Source organism: Aspergillus candidus (assembly GCF_002847045.1).
Source record: "Aspergillus candidus strain CBS 102.13 unplaced genomic scaffold BDW47scaffold_25, whole genome shotgun sequence".
NCBI classification, from domain to species: Eukaryota; Fungi; Ascomycota; class Eurotiomycetes; order Eurotiales; family Aspergillaceae; genus Aspergillus; species Aspergillus candidus.
The window spans coordinates 311,934-331,441 of record NW_020194030.1 but is presented as its reverse complement, the minus strand read 5'-3'; the positions used below and the strand labels follow the sequence as shown (position 1 = coordinate 331,441).

At 50.1% G+C, this 19,508-nt stretch overlaps 6 protein-coding genes across 6 annotated transcripts; 3 read left to right on the top strand and 3 right to left on the bottom strand.

Moving 5' to 3' along the window:
- Positions 1-1,268: 1,268 nt before the first annotated feature.
- Positions 1,269-1,805, top strand: BDW47DRAFT_36008 (uncharacterized protein). Its single transcript, XM_024818824.1, has one exon. It carries the CDS (start codon positions 1,391-1,393, stop codon positions 1,670-1,672), a length of 282 nt encoding a protein of 93 aa, XP_024671721.1. The 5' UTR covers positions 1,269-1,390; the 3' UTR covers positions 1,673-1,805.
- A 949-nt stretch (positions 1,806-2,754) lies between these two features.
- Positions 2,755-4,861, top strand: BDW47DRAFT_36032 (uncharacterized protein). The gene is made up of 4 exons (XM_024818825.1): positions 2,755-3,138; positions 3,191-3,387; positions 3,440-3,547; positions 3,638-4,861. The coding sequence occupies exons 2-4, from the start codon at positions 3,193-3,195 to the stop codon at positions 4,775-4,777; spliced, it is 1,443 nt and encodes a 480-aa protein (XP_024671720.1). The 5' UTR covers positions 2,755-3,138; positions 3,191-3,192; the 3' UTR covers positions 4,778-4,861.
- Positions 4,862-7,052: 2,191 nt separating this feature from the next.
- On the bottom strand, positions 7,053-8,295 carry BDW47DRAFT_106661 (40S ribosomal protein eS24). Its single transcript, XM_024812822.1, has 3 exons — positions 8,142-8,295; positions 7,682-7,929; positions 7,053-7,616 (listed from the first exon to the last, which is right to left on the bottom strand). Exons 1-3 carry the CDS (start codon positions 8,216-8,218, stop codon positions 7,540-7,542), a joined length of 402 nt encoding a protein of 133 aa, XP_024671719.1. The 5' UTR covers positions 8,219-8,295; the 3' UTR covers positions 7,053-7,539.
- Positions 8,296-10,547: 2,252 nt separating this feature from the next.
- On the top strand, positions 10,548-12,187 carry BDW47DRAFT_131942 (protein-lysine N-methyltransferase; the record flags this gene model as incomplete). Its single annotated transcript, XM_024817433.1, has 4 exons — positions 10,548-10,787; positions 10,903-11,451; positions 11,554-11,689; positions 11,837-12,187. 4 exons carry the CDS (start codon positions 10,548-10,550, stop codon positions 11,950-11,952), a joined length of 1,041 nt encoding a protein of 346 aa, XP_024671718.1. The 3' UTR covers positions 11,953-12,187.
- A 456-nt stretch (positions 12,188-12,643) lies between these two features.
- On the bottom strand, positions 12,644-15,488 carry BDW47DRAFT_106656 (uncharacterized protein). The gene is made up of 2 exons (XM_024812821.1): positions 15,139-15,488; positions 12,644-14,736 (listed from the first exon to the last, which is right to left on the bottom strand). Exons 1-2 carry the CDS (start codon positions 15,307-15,309, stop codon positions 12,652-12,654), a joined length of 2,256 nt encoding a protein of 751 aa, XP_024671717.1. The 5' UTR covers positions 15,310-15,488; the 3' UTR covers positions 12,644-12,651.
- Positions 15,489-15,983: 495 nt separating this feature from the next.
- Positions 15,984-19,204, bottom strand: BDW47DRAFT_106655 (putative Ran-binding protein (RanBP10)). Its single transcript, XM_024812820.1, has 6 exons — positions 17,863-19,204; positions 17,555-17,781; positions 17,374-17,504; positions 17,076-17,322; positions 16,511-17,026; positions 15,984-16,413 (listed from the first exon to the last, which is right to left on the bottom strand). The coding sequence occupies exons 1-6, from the start codon at positions 18,687-18,689 to the stop codon at positions 16,283-16,285; spliced, it is 2,079 nt and encodes a 692-aa protein (XP_024671716.1). The 5' UTR covers positions 18,690-19,204; the 3' UTR covers positions 15,984-16,282.
- Between the last annotated feature and the right edge of the window lie 304 nt (positions 19,205-19,508).

Below are 19,508 nucleotides of genomic sequence, written 5' to 3'. Positions count from 1 at the left end.
TGGCATTGTCCACCTTGTCCATACGAGCTTGCAACGGCCGGGATGGAACGTCGTACCGTCCTGGGGCTTTTCCACACGTCGCGGCCGTAAATTCACACTAGTAACAGTCATACAGAGGCCGTGGGAAAGATTGAAGCCCTGTGCGATATCCGTCGATGCTTTCGAGGGGTTCACACCATCGGAAGGTTGACCCGGCGCCGTCTCGTGTAACGGGCCATTCTTCTCAACCCAACGGCATATCTTCCGGAAGACCCGGACAGCTTAGAGCAATGGGTCTGAATCAAGACACTGCTCCGGGGCCTGTTTGTATCGGTGCGGATCATGACGCGGATCATGATGCAAACTCGACAAGCGAAGAGAAGAGGAAATATGGACGGTGGATTTCTGGCCGACTTGCCTGTCCCCTGTCTACTCCGTACTAGACCAACAACTGCAACCCCATTTCGCCTGCCCTCGGGTTATAGACCTGACTTGGCTAGGCGTACTGCTGGGCCCGTTCCCCCTCCGTTTTGGGAAGTTTCACAACAGAGGCGTTGGAAAATAACGGGCGGTCTCCTGCAGCTTATGCCCAGCAGCTCGATGGATTAGCTGATCTGGCCGTCAGTGACTGACGCTTCGTAGGATCCAACCGCACTGATAATACCAAGGTCATACTAATTTGTTGAGATTGAATGCACGTGGTGAGATTTCAATGAGAACTACTGGTTTATCTTTTGTAATACGCATTTTTTGAATTTATTACTATTATTTCCCCTCTGTTTCATGTTGTTTTAGCCTATTCTTTTATGTTGCTATTTTATATATTTGTTTATTACCTCTTATTTCACTCTTTATCTCCATTCTCTCGTTCGTGATTGACAGGCTGAGACGCTAGTGAGGGATGGACGAGTTTCACTGGTCCTTAGCCTGGAGAGGCTGGCCCTAATATCAACCGCCAGCCACTCTCAGCCAAACAATTTGCGATGAGGATGCCAAAGAAGAAGAACGCTTTCTTCTCATTTGGTCCTTATCAGACTATCCATTTGTTCAATTACAATCGTCGCCTTCTTCCCCCTTTTTTGTTTTCCTTCTTTTGGCTATATTCTGGTTCAAATTTCCCCAAGTGTGGTCAACGTTTCTTGGCTTCCCATCCCAAACCCGGCTAGTATCGCTGGCTGCGCTTTCGTTTCTTTCAACAAGTTGACTGGGCGCACAGGAATACTGACACGCACCTGGGATGAAACCGTTCCAATCAAGACCAGAGGTGGTGCCAAACTAATGTTGGTTGGTGTTCGTTCAGACCAGACCAGCTACGTCAGGTACGATATTTCGGACCCCTGAACTCTGTGCATACTGGATCTCCCTTGGCCCCACGTCCCTGACACCTATCGCTGGTTGATGATGCCACTAAATGAGGGTCGTTGGGCAAATTACGTCTCTTTTCCCCAAATCACATTTGCATTTTCCCTTTCCTCTCGTGTTGATTTGTTCATTTCTTTTGCCCGGGGGGTCCCTGGCACATCTCCCAGCTCTAGTGTCGCGGGTGAAAATCCCTGAGAAAATCCCTGAGAAATGGGGAAAAGCTCCACGCCACTTGATGACCCTATGCAGATCCAGTGATCCAGCGATCCAGCCCGGTGACCTGGATAAGAGGCTTCTAGTCAGATTAACTTCCACCAGAGCTCCTTCCTAAATCGTGCTTAGCTACTAGGCTAGATCGGGACTGGGCCGGGACGGGGATGATCTACATGATTCCATTCCCAGGATCACTCTGATCGTTAGTCTTGCGTTATTTTGAAGATGTAAGAGCCCCAAAAGCCACCCGAAACATCAGTGTAATCCCTGGTGGGGGGCGATCTCGTTTGCAGGGACCTTGTGAGTCTCATCTGTTGCCTGTCCTCCGAAAATCGTGGTGAGAGAAAAAAAGACCACCCTCATCACGAAACATCTCACTTCGGCTCAATACCAAGTTTTGTGGGTGCCAAAAGTACTGGCCGAGTTCAGGCCTCTGAAAGAGTTTGTTTGACCGCTGAAGACTGCCCAAGCCGAACCAATAGGCTCCCCACCTGGCCACCGTTCTAACGGGCAAACATCGGCCATGATCGTGCGTTCCGCTCCCAATCTTAGCATGGAGCCATCTGCAAACGTACTAGTCAGCGGAGATCTGATCTGCCCTGCCAGCGGTCTCTGGGACCCGCCCTCATCTGATTTCCGATCTAAGCCTTGCCGGGTCGTTGGGAGGGGCGAATGATCTGCCTTTGAAACTGTGGCTAGAGCAAAGAGGGCTGGTGGAGCATGATCCGAGGATCACTGGTTGGCAAGGCAGACTGAGATCTCCGGGGTTTCCAGCTTGGACTCGCGATGGCGACTCCTCCGTGCTATCAGGCCATATTCAACTCGTGCAACGTTACTTTTGTGAAACAGAACCTCTTAAACGCCCAGGCGTTCAGACTGTCTAGCCTTTCCACCAGCATCTTCCTGAGGGTTTTCCAACCGAGATGAGTGTTTTTTGGGGGAGGATTCAAGACAAGACAGAAAATCATGATGAACCAACCAACAGGAATTGAGAAATAAGGAAGATGCAACACGGAAATTTGCATGATGTCTCTGGTATGACCGAGAGTACAAAAAGAAAAAAGAAAACAGAAAACAAAAAAGGATAATTGATCCGAACTGGGGATTTTCGAAGAAGGGAATGGATTAAGGGACATTATATCTTTCTGGAACTCTACAGGTGAGGGTCTGATCGGTCGAAATCGTTCTTTCTTTTGACCGGCCAACAGGACAATATTTTTTTATTTCGTTCTTTTTATAAAAAAGAACAAAAAGGAAAACAAGAAATAGAAAAGAAAAAGAAAAAGAACAAATGAAAATAAAGGAAAATGAAATAAAACAAAAAACAAAAGGACAAAAAGAAAATATCCAAACCAAGCAATCAGACAAATGACGAGAGAAACCACAGGCGCATGGGCTTAAATCTGACCTTACTTCCGACGAAAAGGCAACCCCTCTCATCGTTTCCCGGTTCCTTTTTCAATACTTCAAAGGTAGATAGAACATGCTGGGTACCTTCATCCCTGATTCATACTCCTTCATCTTCTTTCTCCGGGAATCTTTGAAATACTTTTCTCTTTGGCGGTTCTTGTCTTGACTCGTTATGTGAGTCTCAGAATGCGGAACAACATGTTTACATCTGCGCTAATCGATGAAGTCATGGCCCATCCTTACTACTCCCCAGAGGGGCTTGCCTTTGAGCATCAGCACAAGCCAGATGGTCTTCCAATGGTGCATCCCATGCGGGATGGGAGCCAGCCGGATATACTGGACAGGAGCGTCGACTGCGTCAGTCCGTCGCAGGAGTTGGATGGGAAGACTCGAAACTCGACCAGACGTCGTATACAAGTTGCTGTATGTCTGCCTGAACTTCGTCATATGATCAGATCTAGTCTAATACCGACAGTGCAATCGTTGTCGCAAAAGAAAGATCAAGTGCAGCGGTGATGCCGGTGATGGCCAAGGCTGCACTAACTGCCGTATGTCAGGAAATTACAATTGTCAGTTCTTACGGGTAAGTCTTCTTAATCCTTGATATGCTAGATGTCGAGCTAGACCCTTGATATGTTAGATGTCAAGCTAGATGGGCTAATGAAAACCCCAGGTTAATTCATCAGCATTGCAGACCAAGACCAGCGGATGGCCGTATCCCATCATGGGTCCTGCCGTGTCTCCGGCTCAGAGATATGGCGTGTGTCAGCCGGTGGTACATCTGGGATCGCGGACTGCTTCGTATGCACGGCCATCGGGCTATGATCTGGGATCGGTCGACTCTCAGCAACAGTTCAGTCGAGCGTCATTCACCGATCCGTTGGCAGGATACGATATCGGTTCCTCTGCGTACCACCCCCAAGCCCCGACCTACATGGTTCCTGGTACCCCCCAAGGCGACTTGGCTGATTTCTGTGGTTTCTCATGGGCGTCGAAGACATGGAGTCCGAGCCTCCACGCTAGCCGGGGAGCTAACGGGACGGTATATCCGGACCAAGAATCGGAGAACTTGGCGCCGACTGCCTATCCATATATATTTTCTGGACCGGGGTCAGTGGATCTGCCACCAGCGGCACAAGTAATACCGTCGATGCCTTCTGAAAGTCAGGGGGTGGACCGAACTCTCCCGAGCCCTACCAGCCGAAATTCATTGCAGATGGGTCTGCCGGCTTCGACCGCATCTCCCGAGCCAATGATGGGCATGACGCACGCATCGGACTACAGAACAAACGCCTGGACTACGAAATGTCTCAATTCAAACCGCACCCGCACGCCGCTCCTACCGACGAACGAAGGAGCCTTCACCACCAGTCCTGTCCGAACGAAGCCGATCCCCTCCACAGCACAGGACATGGGCCTTGGATTCGTGCCGACTTCGTCGCCTCTGATTTCCGCAGGCGGGCAATTTGCACCGCTCGACTCGGTAGACCCGGGGGATGAGCTGCGCAGGAACGGCCACGGGCGATTAGCGCGAACCTTCTCGCACGACGCACAGCGCCTCTTTCCCACGGAGTCCGGCTCCGACCTGTACGGCTATAGCAGCAGCGAGAAGCGGCACCGCTCCACGTCGGGGGATTCAAGCTCCGTGGCGACCCTGATCAACGGATTTCCCTACACGCGGCCCAAGCACTCGGGGCCGCAGCCGGGCGAGCCATACATCCCGGTCACGCTGGACACGGCGCCCGACTGCCGAACGCCATCTGGCCTCCCTCGAGCATCGATGTCGGCGTTGAGCAGCCCCGATGGCTTTTGATCGACGTGTACAATATACGAAGTGGTGGTCACGTCGGGAATGTGAGACACCGTGGACCGCCGGCGCTTGTTGTGGGGGATTGAATATAAAGGGAAAAAGCAAAATTAATTTCCACCGGGTCAGGGTTTATCGATTTTAATTCTTCTTTTCTTCTTTAGTCTTTTCTTTCCTTTTCATTTTTTTTTTCTTTGTCTTGTTGGTTGGGTTTGTCTTGTTTAATTATTATTACTTTGCATATTCCCTCGGCTGTTGGTGGTTTCCTTCTGTTTTTACATCTAACATCTTACATTGCGACTTGGTTAGACCAAGATATACTTAATCATGATCTCTTAATCTTACCCTCTACCTTCTTTTATCTTCCTCTGTTTTATTAAAGATTGATTTCTGTAACTCCAAAGTATGGGACCGGCCCGTCCGCAACAATAGCCGACAGATCGTTCCTGACCATTGACTATATTACCAGACGTGGAACCGAAGAAAGACCAACGAATTGATTAGATTACGAGATCAGATGAATCTCCAATTTTAAGTCCGCCCCAGCAAACCGTTTATTCCGACTCCAGCGGGGAAACAGAGACAAGAACAAGAACAAGGATAGGAACAGAATTCGACTGATCACCTTCTTGGCTCGAGTGCCCTGCTAGCCTAGCACCAACCTTAATCCTCCTCGGGGGGGGGGGAGAATGACCGCAGACATAGACTCGTAGGGGAAGGAAAAAGAAAAGAGAGACAGGGGACAAAGAAGGATCGCCATGACTCGGTGTATTGTGTCTGGTGATCTCATATTATTATCCATGGCTCCATTCAAGCCCTGGATAGGTGGGAGTAGGTCTAACTCCACTGCATTGATTGACTGACGCCATTGAGGCCTGAGTACCTACTTAATAGGTTTTTATATACCGAGGTACTCCGTATATAACTGAGGTTGAACTCACCAACCAACAAAGGACAACAACCAACAACAACCAACTTGACTCACCAACCACTGACCTCATACGAGGAAAAAGGAACAAAGCATGTTTGAAAGTTATGATCTCCAGATCTGCCCGAGAAATGTTAAATTATTGTTCAAATAATGTTAAGTTAATTCTATGGACGCCCCCAGCCTTCCAGAGTTCAGCCTCCAGAATCAAAGCATGTCTCTATCTATCGTGGGCAATAGCCGTTTCACCGGTCGTTGCGCGTTCCAACTCCACCTGTCTGTCTGCGTCTGTCCTGTTGGGTAGGTAAGTATCTAGGGTCTATTAGGTTGACTCTTTCAAGTACCTTAGCTAATTAGTGGTCTAATGTATAACCAATAATGGGTGTACCAGATACCAGGATAATGGCGGTGCCTCCTACTGAAACATTGTATACCTACCTGCGTGGGAGTCTGTGCAGATAGCCAATAACCAACATGGTATGATAATATGAGAGAGGGATATATGGATGGATGTATTTGTAATATGTCATATATCATATAATATAATGTAAGACACCGTTAAAGAGATAGAGAGGAAGAGAGACAGACAGACAGGCAGATAACAAAGAAGATAACTCTAACCTCAAACAGCTAATATTCCGTTGACTGATACATTCATCATCCACTATTCTATCAAACAGAAAGAACACTGTACCTCATGTAACTACTACCCACCTTTACACACTCAAATTCACCATATATACATAGATCGCTACTCCCGAAATACTCCCGAACCCTACCTAACACAACCATACCCACAGTTTAGCCCCAGACCCTCCTCCACCGGCCAAGCTCGATCGAGGAATGCGCCGACGTGGCAGGAGGAGGGCTCGGGTTACATGATGATTATCGTTGTTGGGCGGAGGTGAGAAGGAATACGTTGTTGTGTTACCTTTAATGAGAGGGACTATTACTATTGCATCCCGGAGGTGTTGCCTACTGTGGTTAGGTAGGAGCCTATACTTTACCCAACTAATGAGGTCTTTTTATTGTTTTGGACTGTTTTGTTGTTGTAGACGGCGGTCTTGCTGGATTGGTTGGTTGTCGGATATAACATACTACTTAGATAGCTTTATCCTTATGTATGTCTTACATGGCGTGGTGGAGGGGGACACAGCAGATGGTGGTGGGAGCTATCTTTTATCTTTCTTTTCTTTTGTTGGGTTGATCATGTTCTTTCTATGCATAGATGGTATGTTGTATGTCTTGAGTTGTATGCGTATAGATACGTACGTTGCATGTCAAGTTGTATAGTGAGGTAGGGACGTGCACCGTGGCTCGGCCCGGTGGCAGTGAGACTGAGAGGGTCTACAGGTACACAGCTATCGATTTGATAGATGGATAGAAATGGATATGGAATGTCAGACAAAGAATGACAGGTTCATAACAGTACATTGCCGAGCTATCAACTCGACCTAAAGCAGGAGAAGGTCTGGTATTGCATGGATGGAAAACAAGCATTGGGAAGGCGAAGACTGAAGCAGGTCGGGTGAGAACATGAAATAACAAGTTAAATAAAAACTATTTTTCATCCCATCCCTTGCGGAGGAAAAAATAAAAAAGAAAAACCGAACCCCAAAAGCTCAAGAGAATCTTTATTCGTATTTTTTTGATTTCTTCTGTCTCCCCGTTGGTCGTCATGGGTGCGATAATCTCAAGGGGACCGTCATTATCACACCTAGCAGTAGGGCCATAGCCTTGATCAGGCCGTAACCGCCACCGCATCCCAGTCCATGCTCGAGTCCACTTGCAACAACAACCTGGACCTCCCTGCCCTTCACCGGAATCCGACGCAATACGCTTAGTTCTTGCTCTTCTTGGGGCCCTTGACCTTGGCGATACCGCGGAACTTCTTGGAGCGGTTCTTCCGTTGCTTGCCTGTTGGAAGAATCTCATTAGCCGTCCACTCCGATACCCATACCCAGATTCATCCAAAGACATACGCTGCTGTCGGCTGGCCTTCTCAATCTTGGTGGCGGCACCGATGCGAACCAGGCGGTAGTGAGGCTCGAACTTCTTCAGGGCCTCGGAGGAGTCGTAGACGAGGGCGAAGCCGGTGGTCTTGCCACCACCGTATTGCGTACGGAGGCCGAAGACGGAGACCTGGTCCTTGTTGGACTTGTACAGGTCGGCGAGCTTGCTGCGGAGCTCATCCTTGGAGACGTTGGCACGGTTGGGGTGAAGGACGTCCCTGTATATATATTATTAGATTGCATTCCAACCAGATAAACCAAGTGATGCCCGAGCCATCTCTTCTGATCGAAACGGTGGTGATCTTCTCGTTTTCCTTCGTTCTTTCGTTGTGTTGATCTCATTCCTCCTCTTGTTGTGTTGATCTCTCCTTCTCCTCTTCCACCTCGTTTCGCACAGATCCGGCGGCACAATAGATTGGGAAAAACCTACACGACCATCTGCTTGCGAGCAAGCAGGGGGTTGCGGATGAACTTGCGAGTCCGCAGAGTGACGGGAGTATCGGCCATGGTTGCGGTGATTGACGAGAGAAGTCGACAGGGACGGAGGAGTTGGCGTGTCGAAGTCGCTGTCGTAGGCGGGCTCGAGGTGCAATCGATCGATTAATTTTTACGCTTTGGTTGTGCCGCGTTGGCTGTGGGCTCGGCTAGGGCGGGCTAACCGGGTTGGGTTAGACCACACGTGACTGTCTATCTAGCCTGGTACTAGTATGAATGTGGTTAGTCTTTTTTGATACCTCAGGCATTAATTTATGCTTCAGTTTGTCAGCATGAATAAACCACGTGATTATACAACTGTATAGATATGGGATTGAACTCTCTCCTCTTCTCTTCCTCCTGCCATCTTACCTGTTCTTTGATTCACGGGCCGTGATGAAATATGTCTGATAAAGAGAATGCACCACCGAGTAGACTCGGGACGGAAGATCTCGGCGTCTGAGTCCGCCGTATTTACCGTAGTAATTGTACTGGGAGGTTGTCTAATGCGTTTCTAGATCTATACTTACTTCGTCGAGCCTACTATCATTCATCTTAGAGTATATAGATTCTTACGAAAGTTTCTCGAGACTATTCATCATCTCGGCAATCGTATATTATGTACTATATCTGTACAAAATCCAAGAAAGAATAAACGTGATTAATACTATAGTAATACTGCACAAGTAGCCTTCTGGTTCTGAAAGGAATATGATATACCATACTCAACATAGCCAGTCCGAAGCATCCTATTTATTATTGAGTGTTTACAAAAAGATATAAGTAGGACGGTCTCATCTTCTGATAGCGGAAAGCTATAAGCCCATATTCTCGAATCTCGTCAGCGTGACATAAAATCACGTGATGCTTTTAGAATCGCCATGAATCAAACAAACTTCCCATCCTCCACTTCTTCCTCGTCTCCCTCCTCCATGTCGCTTTGATATTGACATACACGCTGTTCTTTTCATTTATGGACTGTGATGAGATCCATGCCTGATGGAGAATGTACCACCGAGCTGGACTCTGGGACGGAACATCTCCGGCATCTGAGTCCAAGATCCCATTTTCTCTACTGTCCTAGAGGGATGTTGTTAATACGTGTCTGTAACTTTATATTTCATCTGTCAAGTATCTTGTCATCTACTTTGGTTTGATATATTTATCCTTTCATCATGAAAACGTTCCCTAAGCCACGGTTGGGTTATCTCTTTGATGATCGTTATACTACTGATCATAGCACATCTGTACTCAGTACAAACCCAACAGGTATGCTTCAATTCTTCATGCTCATCTCTCAACTTCCTCCAATCTATACACGTCCACTCGCGTCACTCTCCAAATCACACATATCACACATACATCTGATCTCGGAATGCGGTACCAAGTGGTGATGAGACCCAGAGTCTGCGATGCTTTGAACTAGTAGGTATGTGACCTTGGCTCACTCTTTTCAGAAATGCTACCTGTCTAAAAAAGACGAGAGAGAAGACTGGTTAGCCAGAGCTCAGAAAGGTTCCAAAAATTTATAGCTTCTCCCGCTACTACATAGTAGCGAGGTCCACGGTACCCTTGGGCACGGGCCAAAGCGTCCCCCTCAGATGTGCAAAGTCAGGTCATGGAGTTCAACCCGACCGAAGCCTGGTGATCCCTCACGCTGTTCTTTCCATATATTTCTTCACTGGGGGAGTGGGAAGGAGAAATTCAACTTACTTAAGATAGTCGATCATGGAAGCAAGTTTTGGCTATCGACTGTGATAGAACCGTCTCCCGATAAAATACACAGACAGGACATAATCGATAACCATATACGACATAAGCAAGATGAGAAAGGGAAGACAAAAAGAGATCGAAGGAGGGATGAGAGTAGGGAATCATATCAATGCTACTTAAGGTAGGTGCTTCTTTCCTAATTCTATCTACTTCACAATGGACAGTGCCAGACAAGCACATCCATATCGCTACTTCCTTAGAAGGAAAAGACATTAAATGATTTCTTTAGATCTTACCTTGAGATACGTGTGCAGGAAATAGCTAATGTACTTACTATATTGTGTAGTGGCAGTATTGTATTGACACTCTTGCAATATGGACAATATCATCTACGGAGCGCAAAAGTGTCATGATATCTCTTCTACCTGACTGGTAATTCTTTTCAACAAACACCAAGGGTGCATATTTACGACAGAAACGTCGAAATCTACATCTACAAAACACATGAACGAGTAAATATGGTGCGTTGACTGAACCGGCGAATATCAAAGTGGGCCCGTTCTTCTCATTCTAATATCGGAAACAACATACAGCCTGATAGCCGCTCCCTCCCCTCACTCAACCCCACCATCCACCACATGTATTCACCATGTCCACCCCCCAACCCATAAACCGCCTCGTCGCGCAATACCTCCAACAACTCGAGACACCCTCTCTCTCCCTCCCCGATGGCCCGACTCTCATCAATCCCGCTATCCAGCGCGCGATCTACACGCGCATGTTCGACGAGTCTGCGACATGGCCCCTCCCGCCGATACATTATCGCGCGCGCGTCCTGAAGATGATTCTTTCGAGGATTGAGGAGAGTGTGGTTGATCCTGAGGAGGATGTATGTTATCCTTCTCTTTCTTTGACCCTGTCTGCTTTGTTTTGTTGAAGATTGGGTGTCGCGTGTCGCATGTCGCATGTCGCAAAAAAAAAAGAAAATAACCAGAAATATATAGGAAATCTCCGACGACCTCACAGAAGCCTACAGCACCTTAATATGCACTCCCAAACCCTCCTCCATCCAACAAGCCCAACAACTCACCTACGTCACCTACACCGCGCCTTCGCCCTCCCCCTCCTCACCCACCCCCTCCTCCCCCGCACAAACCGACAATGACAGCAACCCCCGAACAATAATAACCTCCGAATCCCGAGGCCTAATCCTCGCCTCAGGCACAACCGGCTTCCGTACCTGGGAAGCCGCCCTCCACCTCGGCACATTCCTTTCCACGCCCGCCGGCGCAGGCCTCGTGACCGGGAAACGGGTCCTCGAGCTCGGCGCGGGGACGGGATTTCTGTCTATGTTTTGCGCGAAATATCTAGAGCCGGATTCTGTGCTCGCTACTGATATGGAGCCTGCGCTGATTGATGGGATGGTGGATAGTGCGGGACGGAATAAATTGGGGGAGAGGTTTGGGGCGGGGATTTGGGAGTGGGGGACGGAGCTGAGACGGTTGGGAGGGGGGGAGAAACCCGAGTTTGATGTGGTTGTTGGGGCGGACTTGGTTTGTTCCCTTCTTTTCCTTCTCTTCTTCTTTTACACATCTTGTGAGATGTGGGCGTGAGTATGTTGCTGATGACCTTACTAACCACCTGCGATATCATAGATCTACGACACAGACCTCATCCCCCTCCTGATCAGCACCCTCGACGACCTCTTCACGAACTACAAAGTCCAAGAATTCCTCATCTCAGCCACACTACGGAATGAGAAAACATTCAATGCGTTCCTTGACGCTTGTCGTATGTCCTCTCTCACCCTTCCCCTCCTTTCACCTTCTTACTCCAACGGAGCTTATTTTTACTCCAACGGAGCTTCCTCCTACTCCAACGAGTAGCCATAATATGGATGGATGATAAATGCATGACATGAAACTAACAAACGGGTAGAATCGGCAAGTTTCAAAACAGAGCGTCTCCCATTCGACTCACCCGCTGAGAGTGAGCAGTTGGGGTTCTTCCATTCGACGAGGATTCCGATTAGTACGTATCGGGTTTGGAGGTAGTTACTGATCTATCACCTTACTTTAATCAATTGAATCGGAAAGATTAAAGAATTATATACTTGGTATGTGGTTGGGTTGTAGTGCCGGGGTATGGGTGATAGGAGAGTGATATGTGGAGGAACGACTCTGCTTCGTGAAGAATATATAGATGTAGGAATATAATATAATGGGTATCGAGATAAGTTGGACGTGATGTTGGGCGACTGGTACTACTACATATATAATCGATATTAACAGATGACTGGCATATGCCATTCTTGTGATTGATCAATTAAGTTTTTCAGGTAGATAACTCGATATATAGAATTGTATACCTACCACCTATCTCAACACAACCTCCTTCAGGTTGTGTACAACCCTTAAACCGATAAACGAACCAACCAATTGATCAACAAGAAAGAATAAATAAATAAACGAATGGGTATCATCTAGTTGAACAGTGCAAGAAAAAAGAAAAAGAAAAAAAAACCATCACAGCACAAAACATAATCCAAACCCACCAGATCACCACCACACCATCATCCACATCCACATCCACACAATAATACAAACCGCAGTATCAAATAAAGTATAATATACAATGTACTAAGCAAGGCCCAACCTATCTACTCTGCACCAGTCAGAAGACAAGACACCGCCCTGCAAGATCAACAGGCAAAAAAGAAAAAGGAAAAAAAAAAAAAAATAGACAAGTAGAATCTATTCAGCAAGACTCTCCCTCAACAAACCCTCATCCAAATTCTCCGGGTGAAGAACAGCCGGCGCACGAGGCGCAGGCCGAAAGCCCATTATAGGACCCTTTTGGTTGACGCCTGGGTAGCGGAAGTGGAGGAGGGACGGGGCTCCTCTGTTCTTGTCTCCTGAGGAGGAGGGTCTGGGTTGTTCGGCTGGGGGAGGGACCGGTGGGGGTACTGAGGAGGTTCTGGACGAGGAGGAGGAAGAAGAAATGGGGGCTTCGTTGGGGCAGTCGACGTGGTCACTTGTAACAGGGGCTGTGCCCCAACGACCCCGGACCCAGCCGCCGACGCGGCGGGTGAGGGGCATTTTGCGCGTCGGGGTGACTGTTGCGTTGGAGTGATCGCTGTCTACCGATGAGGCGTCGTGATGTTTGGCTGCTGCTACCGAGGCGAGGAGGGTTTGTGGGGATTGGCCCGCTCTGAGAGGTCCTCTGTCGGCTGTGACGGTGTTGGTAGAGATGACAGGCGGCGTGGCTGATAGCTCGGCGGTGGACGATACTATCCGGTGCGGAATGCGGATGGGTAGGGTGCCGGTTAGGTCGCTCATGCGGGAGGGTTGGTGACTCGGGGTGTGGATGTCCATTCCGGCGACGGAGAATAGACTCTCGTGGGAGGATCCGCGGCGTAAGGGGCGATATGGGGCTGAGAAGACGTCGGGAGCTGGACCGGGGGATTCAGCCCTTTCGGAGGCGTGGTATTGTATGGAGTTGTCTTCTGTTTCCTCTGGAATGACTGACTGCATGGGAGGCTTGTCGGGTTGATCGGGGTGGTCGTAGGGATGGATGCCGTAGCATGGGGTGGGTTCCAGGTCATCGATTTCGTCCTGGCCTTCACGGCCGTTCTTCGGTCGGCCGGTTTTGTACGAAGTCATAAAGACACTGCTTTCAGGACTGGTCGGCTGAGAGTCAAAGCAGCGCTCCACGCGGTCGAACAAGGACGACGACGACCGGTAGCCAGACTGCGGTGAGCTAGCCAGAGAATCGGTCGCCGGGGTCTGCAGCGACCAGCGGTGGGAAGCCGACGGGGGGATCGAGACGGAGGTTTGCGACAAGATGGTAGAGGTGGACGAGGTAGAGGACTGCGATCGGTGCCCGGCTTTCCGAGGCAGCAGCAGCGCGCTGGGCGCAGAGTGGAGATGGGCGGGATTCCCCCACGACCGCCGCTTCTTGGACCGGCGCAGGAGGGTGCCCTTTTCTTTCTTCACGGACGGGGTGTGGTAGTGGTGGTGGATGTGGAATTCCCGAGACACGCGACGATCCTCTCTTGACTCCAGCTCCTGGCTCAAGGTGGTGGCCTGGTCAGGCTCCCCGCCTGCGTCCGACGCCATCGGCTGATGATATAGAACCTGATCCCGCAGGTTCTGCACCTCTTGGTTGGAGCTCTCGAGCATCTCGCGCAGCTCGACGATGCCCATCTGCAGGCTGGCGTTGTCCTGCAAGATGTCCCGGACGAAGCGGGAGACGACATTGTTATCTCCGTGGGAGCGGCCCAGCTCCTGGGCCGCGGCGGCGCCTTTGAGTCGGCCCGCGGCGCCGTCGAGTTCGCGTTCGACAGTGCGTCTCCTCTCCATGCGCTGGATCAAATCAGAATGTCGGTCGCGTTCTTCGCGCGCCTCCTTCTCGATGCGGTCGACCTGGTCGTGCAAGTCGCGCAGGGTACATTCGGCCTTCCTCCATCGCTGCACGGCGGACTTGTTGTCCTCGTGCGCAGACTGGAGACTCTCCTGTAACTTGGACTGCTCGGTCTCCATCTGCGCGAGCTGGGCTTCGAGCTCTGCGGCGCGGGCCGCGGAGACGGTCAGTTTGCGAAGTTGCGCCTCGGTACTCTCCAAGGTGACGGCGAGCGACTTGGCGCGGGCGTCCGACTCGGTGACGGCCTTGTTCAGGTCCTCCAACTGCTCCAGGAGGTTGCGGTTCTCGGCGATGATGCGGGCATTTTCCGCCTGGGCCTGGAGTTTCTCGCGCTCGAGGCTTTCCACGGAGAACAGCAGGCGATGGCGGTCCTCCTCTGCCTCGGCCATGTAGGATTCATGGCGATGGAGAAGAGCCTGGAGAGAAAAGGTTAGCCCTGAGCCCGTGAAGGACACTGAATGAGCAGTCATGACGGACAAAAAGGCAACGGGAGAGGATAGGATTCGCCATTGAGATACAAATCTCTCCTTTCTCTCTTTTCTTTGACAGGAGGGAAGAAAGAGGAATCCAAAAGGTACAAGGTGGGACGAGTCCACCGGGTGAGACCCAGAACCAAATATGTACAAAGTATGTGAAAGGAACACAACAACAAACAATGAGCAAACAAAAGAATACCAGTAGAAGCATGGAGGGGTATTTAAAAGACGACCTGAACTCAGCCAAAGCCACAATTAATTCCCCCCTAACTAGCCCACCAAAAAAGAAAGCAAAAAAAAAGAACGAAGTAAGTAAGTAAAAAAAAAAAAAAAAACACATACCTGCCCAAGCTTAGCAGCGGTATCAAGATCCTTCTCCAACCCCTCCAGGGCAACCTGATTATGATGCAAGAATGCGCAATCGTCCCGCCCACAGCAACAGCGCAGGGCAGCCGGCGCGGAGGGCGACGAGTGGGATTGGATTGGAATGCAGGGTACCTGGTGGGAATCCATGGTGGATTGGCATTGGCATCCCTTGGGTTGAGTGAGTGACACCTGGCTAGCTGCTGAGCTGAGTTGGCTGAGTTGGCAGAAGCTGAGAACTACCCAAGGTGGGGAATCTTTGGTTGGTTGATAGATGGGTAGGAGAGTGGTTGGTTACAGGTGGGGTTTGTTCTCCATCGGGTTTGAAACTCCTGTTTGGTGATGACGGAGATTTAATATAGTATACAGGAGGATATATCAGATGAAGGTGAAGAAGTGACGTGAAGTGAAGATAAAGGGACAACAAACTAGAGTTGATGGTCGGCTTACTAGGCGGTATCGGTGGTCACATTACCATACGGATGGATCCCTCAGGCATTCCCATCATCATCATCATCATCACCAACCGATTTATCTGTCTATTGATCTTATATTTTAACCACGATAGAAAGACCTAGACTTACTTAACGGACTAGTGAAGAGATATTATAACACCTTTTAGTCTAATGAGGGGTCATAATAAATGAAACGGATCGTCCAGACTAAACCAGTTCTTCACCCTGATACGTCCCCACTGCCTTAGTGGAGAGGGGAGAACGAACGATAACGAGCAGTTTGGCCGCAGTCATGTCACCAGGTGCTCTTGGCGGAGCGTCACAGGACGTGCTTGTAGATTTGAACAGGGGTACAGGATAGTAAGCGGGGGAGTAAAGCATGTTATTTACTCAGTTGATTGATTGATTGTCCATATCTGTAAACGCTACACTGATGTCCGTGCGCTTGGACATGGTCCAGTCCAGTCCCGAAGTTAAAGATAAAAAAGATAGAAGATAGAATGAAACAGAACAGCGTGCCAGCCACTTCAAGACAATATGAAAGTACCGATCAGACGGCGAAGTGGAGGAAAAGTGGAGAAGCTGAAAAGAGAGATGACGAAATAAATAAGATAAAAGAACAGTCCATGTTCGCAGTCATAAGTCAAATCACAGCATGCCAAACTCCATCATAGCAGGAAATCATTACGCACGTTAATAAACGCCCCAGCGCCTCCCTCTTCGCTGATCTCGTTCACCAGTGCTTCCGTTTGCTGGTATAAGCGTTCCAATGCCGCAGATGATGATTTGCCGAGGGATACTACAATCGTTAGCGTCGACAGGGGAGAGGGGGGGGGGGAGAGAGAGAGAGAGAGAGAGAGAGAGAGAGAGGGTGGACATGAGATGGGAGGAAATACCTAAAATAGCAGAATTCAACTCCTCCGCAACAGCAATCCTCCCCGCCGGATCCAAATAATGCCCATGCACCGACCGTTTCGGATCCGGATAGCACACCAGCGAGAAGATATCATCCAGCATCTTCTTATCACCGCCACGCTCATCCGTCGGATAATCCATACGCAACTGTTGCCCGTACTGGACGGCCTCGGTGAGAAGCCCGGGGAACTTGACCGCGCTCTCGGGCTCTTCGGTGTCCATGCCGTCCATGTCCCACCCGAGGGTGTCTTGTCCCTGTTCGTCAAGTTCCATCTCTTCGTCGAAGACGGCGCTGCTGTCTGAGAGTCCATTGGACGGTTTGCTGCGCTTGGATGCGGCTGATGAGAGCTCGTTGCAGCGGCGCATCATCTCGAGGAATTTGCGGCATCGGAGTTTGAAGTTGATATGGGGGTGGTCGTGGAGGACGTTGGCGTAGTAGGCATTGGTGTACTTCAAGGCCTTGTCAATGTCTCCCTCGAGGATCGCGGCGCGAATTTCTGCAGGGAGTTAGTGAGATGATTCGAGAAGGGTAACACGTAAGCATACTTTGTCGATTAATCGCTTCCACATCCTCCTCCACTTCGTACTTCTTGAGCGGTTCCTTGTGACCATTCTCCAACGCCGCGGACTCCGCAGCAACCTCCTCGGCGAAGGCCCGGGCGGTCTCGACGTAGCCGTCGTGAGCGAGGAACTGCGCAACCAGCTCCTGTAATAGAGCAGTCTCGTCCAACGGAGGCTGTAAGTTGGCGGTGCTGGTGGAGCGGATCTCGTTATGGATAGAGAACTTCTCTTTCTGCACAAGATATTAGCGGCTACCATAACACCTGATGGAATGCGCACTCACCTTCACCATACCGTCAATGTCGAACATGAAAGGTTGCTGTCCGAAGTTGGCGGCCAGATGTACGGGCGGCTGCTTCTTCATGCCCACGGAGGGGTAGACCTTCACATTTCGTAGCTCGCGGAATGCATTACCTGGATCCATCAGTCTCCGCGGTTCCCGGAAGGGACGCTCGTCGGCTTACCCAGAAAAACGCCATTCTTAGTGAAAAAGGCACATCCCGTCGAGAAGTTCACGCCACATCCGACAGTATCGTTGGCACCGAACGTCGGACCATACTGCCGTCCTTGCCCTTGACTCTCGCCGAAGAAGGATTTGCCGTCATCGCCATGATACGCCCACGATTCGGGCTCCCACCCGGGGAGCCTTTCGACGGAGGCTTTCGTGCTGGAGAAACCGATCCCGACCATCCTAACCCTGTCAGTATCTATCCTTATATCCCCCAACCCCCCCATATGAAAGCCGCTTCCCTATTATTGGTGAGATACATACCCTTCTTTCGGTTTGGAGAGAACGGTTATCTCAAAATAGTAGATGCCGCACTGGGGCGGCATGGGATTGTCTGCCCGCACGGTCGCCGCCTCATGTTCATGTTTATTCACCGGACCCGTATACCGGGCCTCCACGCCTCCATTGGTCAGCTCCAGACCGGCATATTTGTCGGCGTCGCTCCACCGGGACGGCAGTGGTAGGAGGTTGTCGTCCTCGCCGGGGGCCTCCCGCTCGATGATTTCATACGTCATCCCGCGGTGGGACGGGGCTATCCGCGGCAAGCTGGCCTGGCTGGAGGAGGCGGACAGCGGATGCGACGTCGCGGCCGAGGTGGCGGCATCACGCTGGGAGGCGAACTTTGCGCGGCGGGCGGCATCGAGGCGGGAGATGTAGCGGGAGTTGCGGAGGTAGGAGGGGGTGAAGGAGAAGACGGGGTCGGCGAAGCCGGCGGTACTGTGGAAAAGGGGATCGGAGCGAGGGAAGTTGGCGAATTTGCGAGAGTAGGGGGGAAGGGGTTCGGCGGACGAGGTCCTCCAGGACGAGTTCATCTGCATGTCTGCGGCATCCACGGCGGCGGAGGGGGGCCTCCACGGACGGCCGTCGGGAAGGAAAGGCGGGGGATAAGAGGAGGTGGAGGTGGAGGGCAGCAGAGGCGAGAGGGGACTGTTGGTTAATTCTGGAGGAGACAAGGCGGTCCCAGAGAGGACGGAGGCGTAGGAAGAACGGCGGGGGATTGACGAGATGGTTGGGCCGGAGTATGAGGTGGACAGAGGAAGAGCAGCAGCAGCTCGAGCTCCACTCGAAGGGGGAAACGGTGCATCAGTCATGCTTGGGCTGGATAGTGGAGACTGAGTAGTGAGTGGATGGGATTTAAGCCAAACAGGTGTTAGCCTTATCGAGTCGAGTCGATACTCGATCGTTGGATTCTTTCTTTTTTCCTTCTTTCTTTCCCTTCTTATTTTCCTTTTGAAAAAAAGATCTGTCTCGTTTTCTGTTTCCTTTCCCGATCCAAACCTTGTGTTGATGTGGAGTTCGGAGAGTCAGTCTGGTCAACTTCCGTAAACGGAGAGAAGTGGAGAAGCAGCCTCAGATCGCAGGCGTCGATCTGAAATCATCCCTCAGCTGTAGGATAGATGTATGAAAGAGAAAAGAAAGTAGTTCCCAAGGAGAGTTTATATAGAAGAAAGAAGACCGATGAAGAAATAATTAACCACGGCGACTATGATCGTGTGACAGAGAGCAGTGCAGCAGTTGAAGTAAGTAGTAAGTAAGTAACAGACAGAGTACTGTATGATACTCGGTCACTACTGCAGTCACAGGCAAGGAGTCAATCACGATCAACCCGAGAAATAAGAGAGAAGACAGACGAAAGGAGAAGAGGAACCAGGTAGTGAATGAATGTTGAATGCGGGGAATAAGAAAGTTCCATCAACAGTAACCGTGAATACCACAAACAAACCGGGCCAATACTGTATGTCTAACTGGGGCAGCTGATCTTCTTCTCTTTCCCCTCACCTATCTTCTCCTTTTCTGTCCTTTCTTTCTCTCCTTCTGAATTTGAGGGAGAATATACTATTCCACTATTCATGACAGTCATCAGTCAGGATTCGTTCTGTTTACCTGTTCTGCAATTATTCCAATCATGG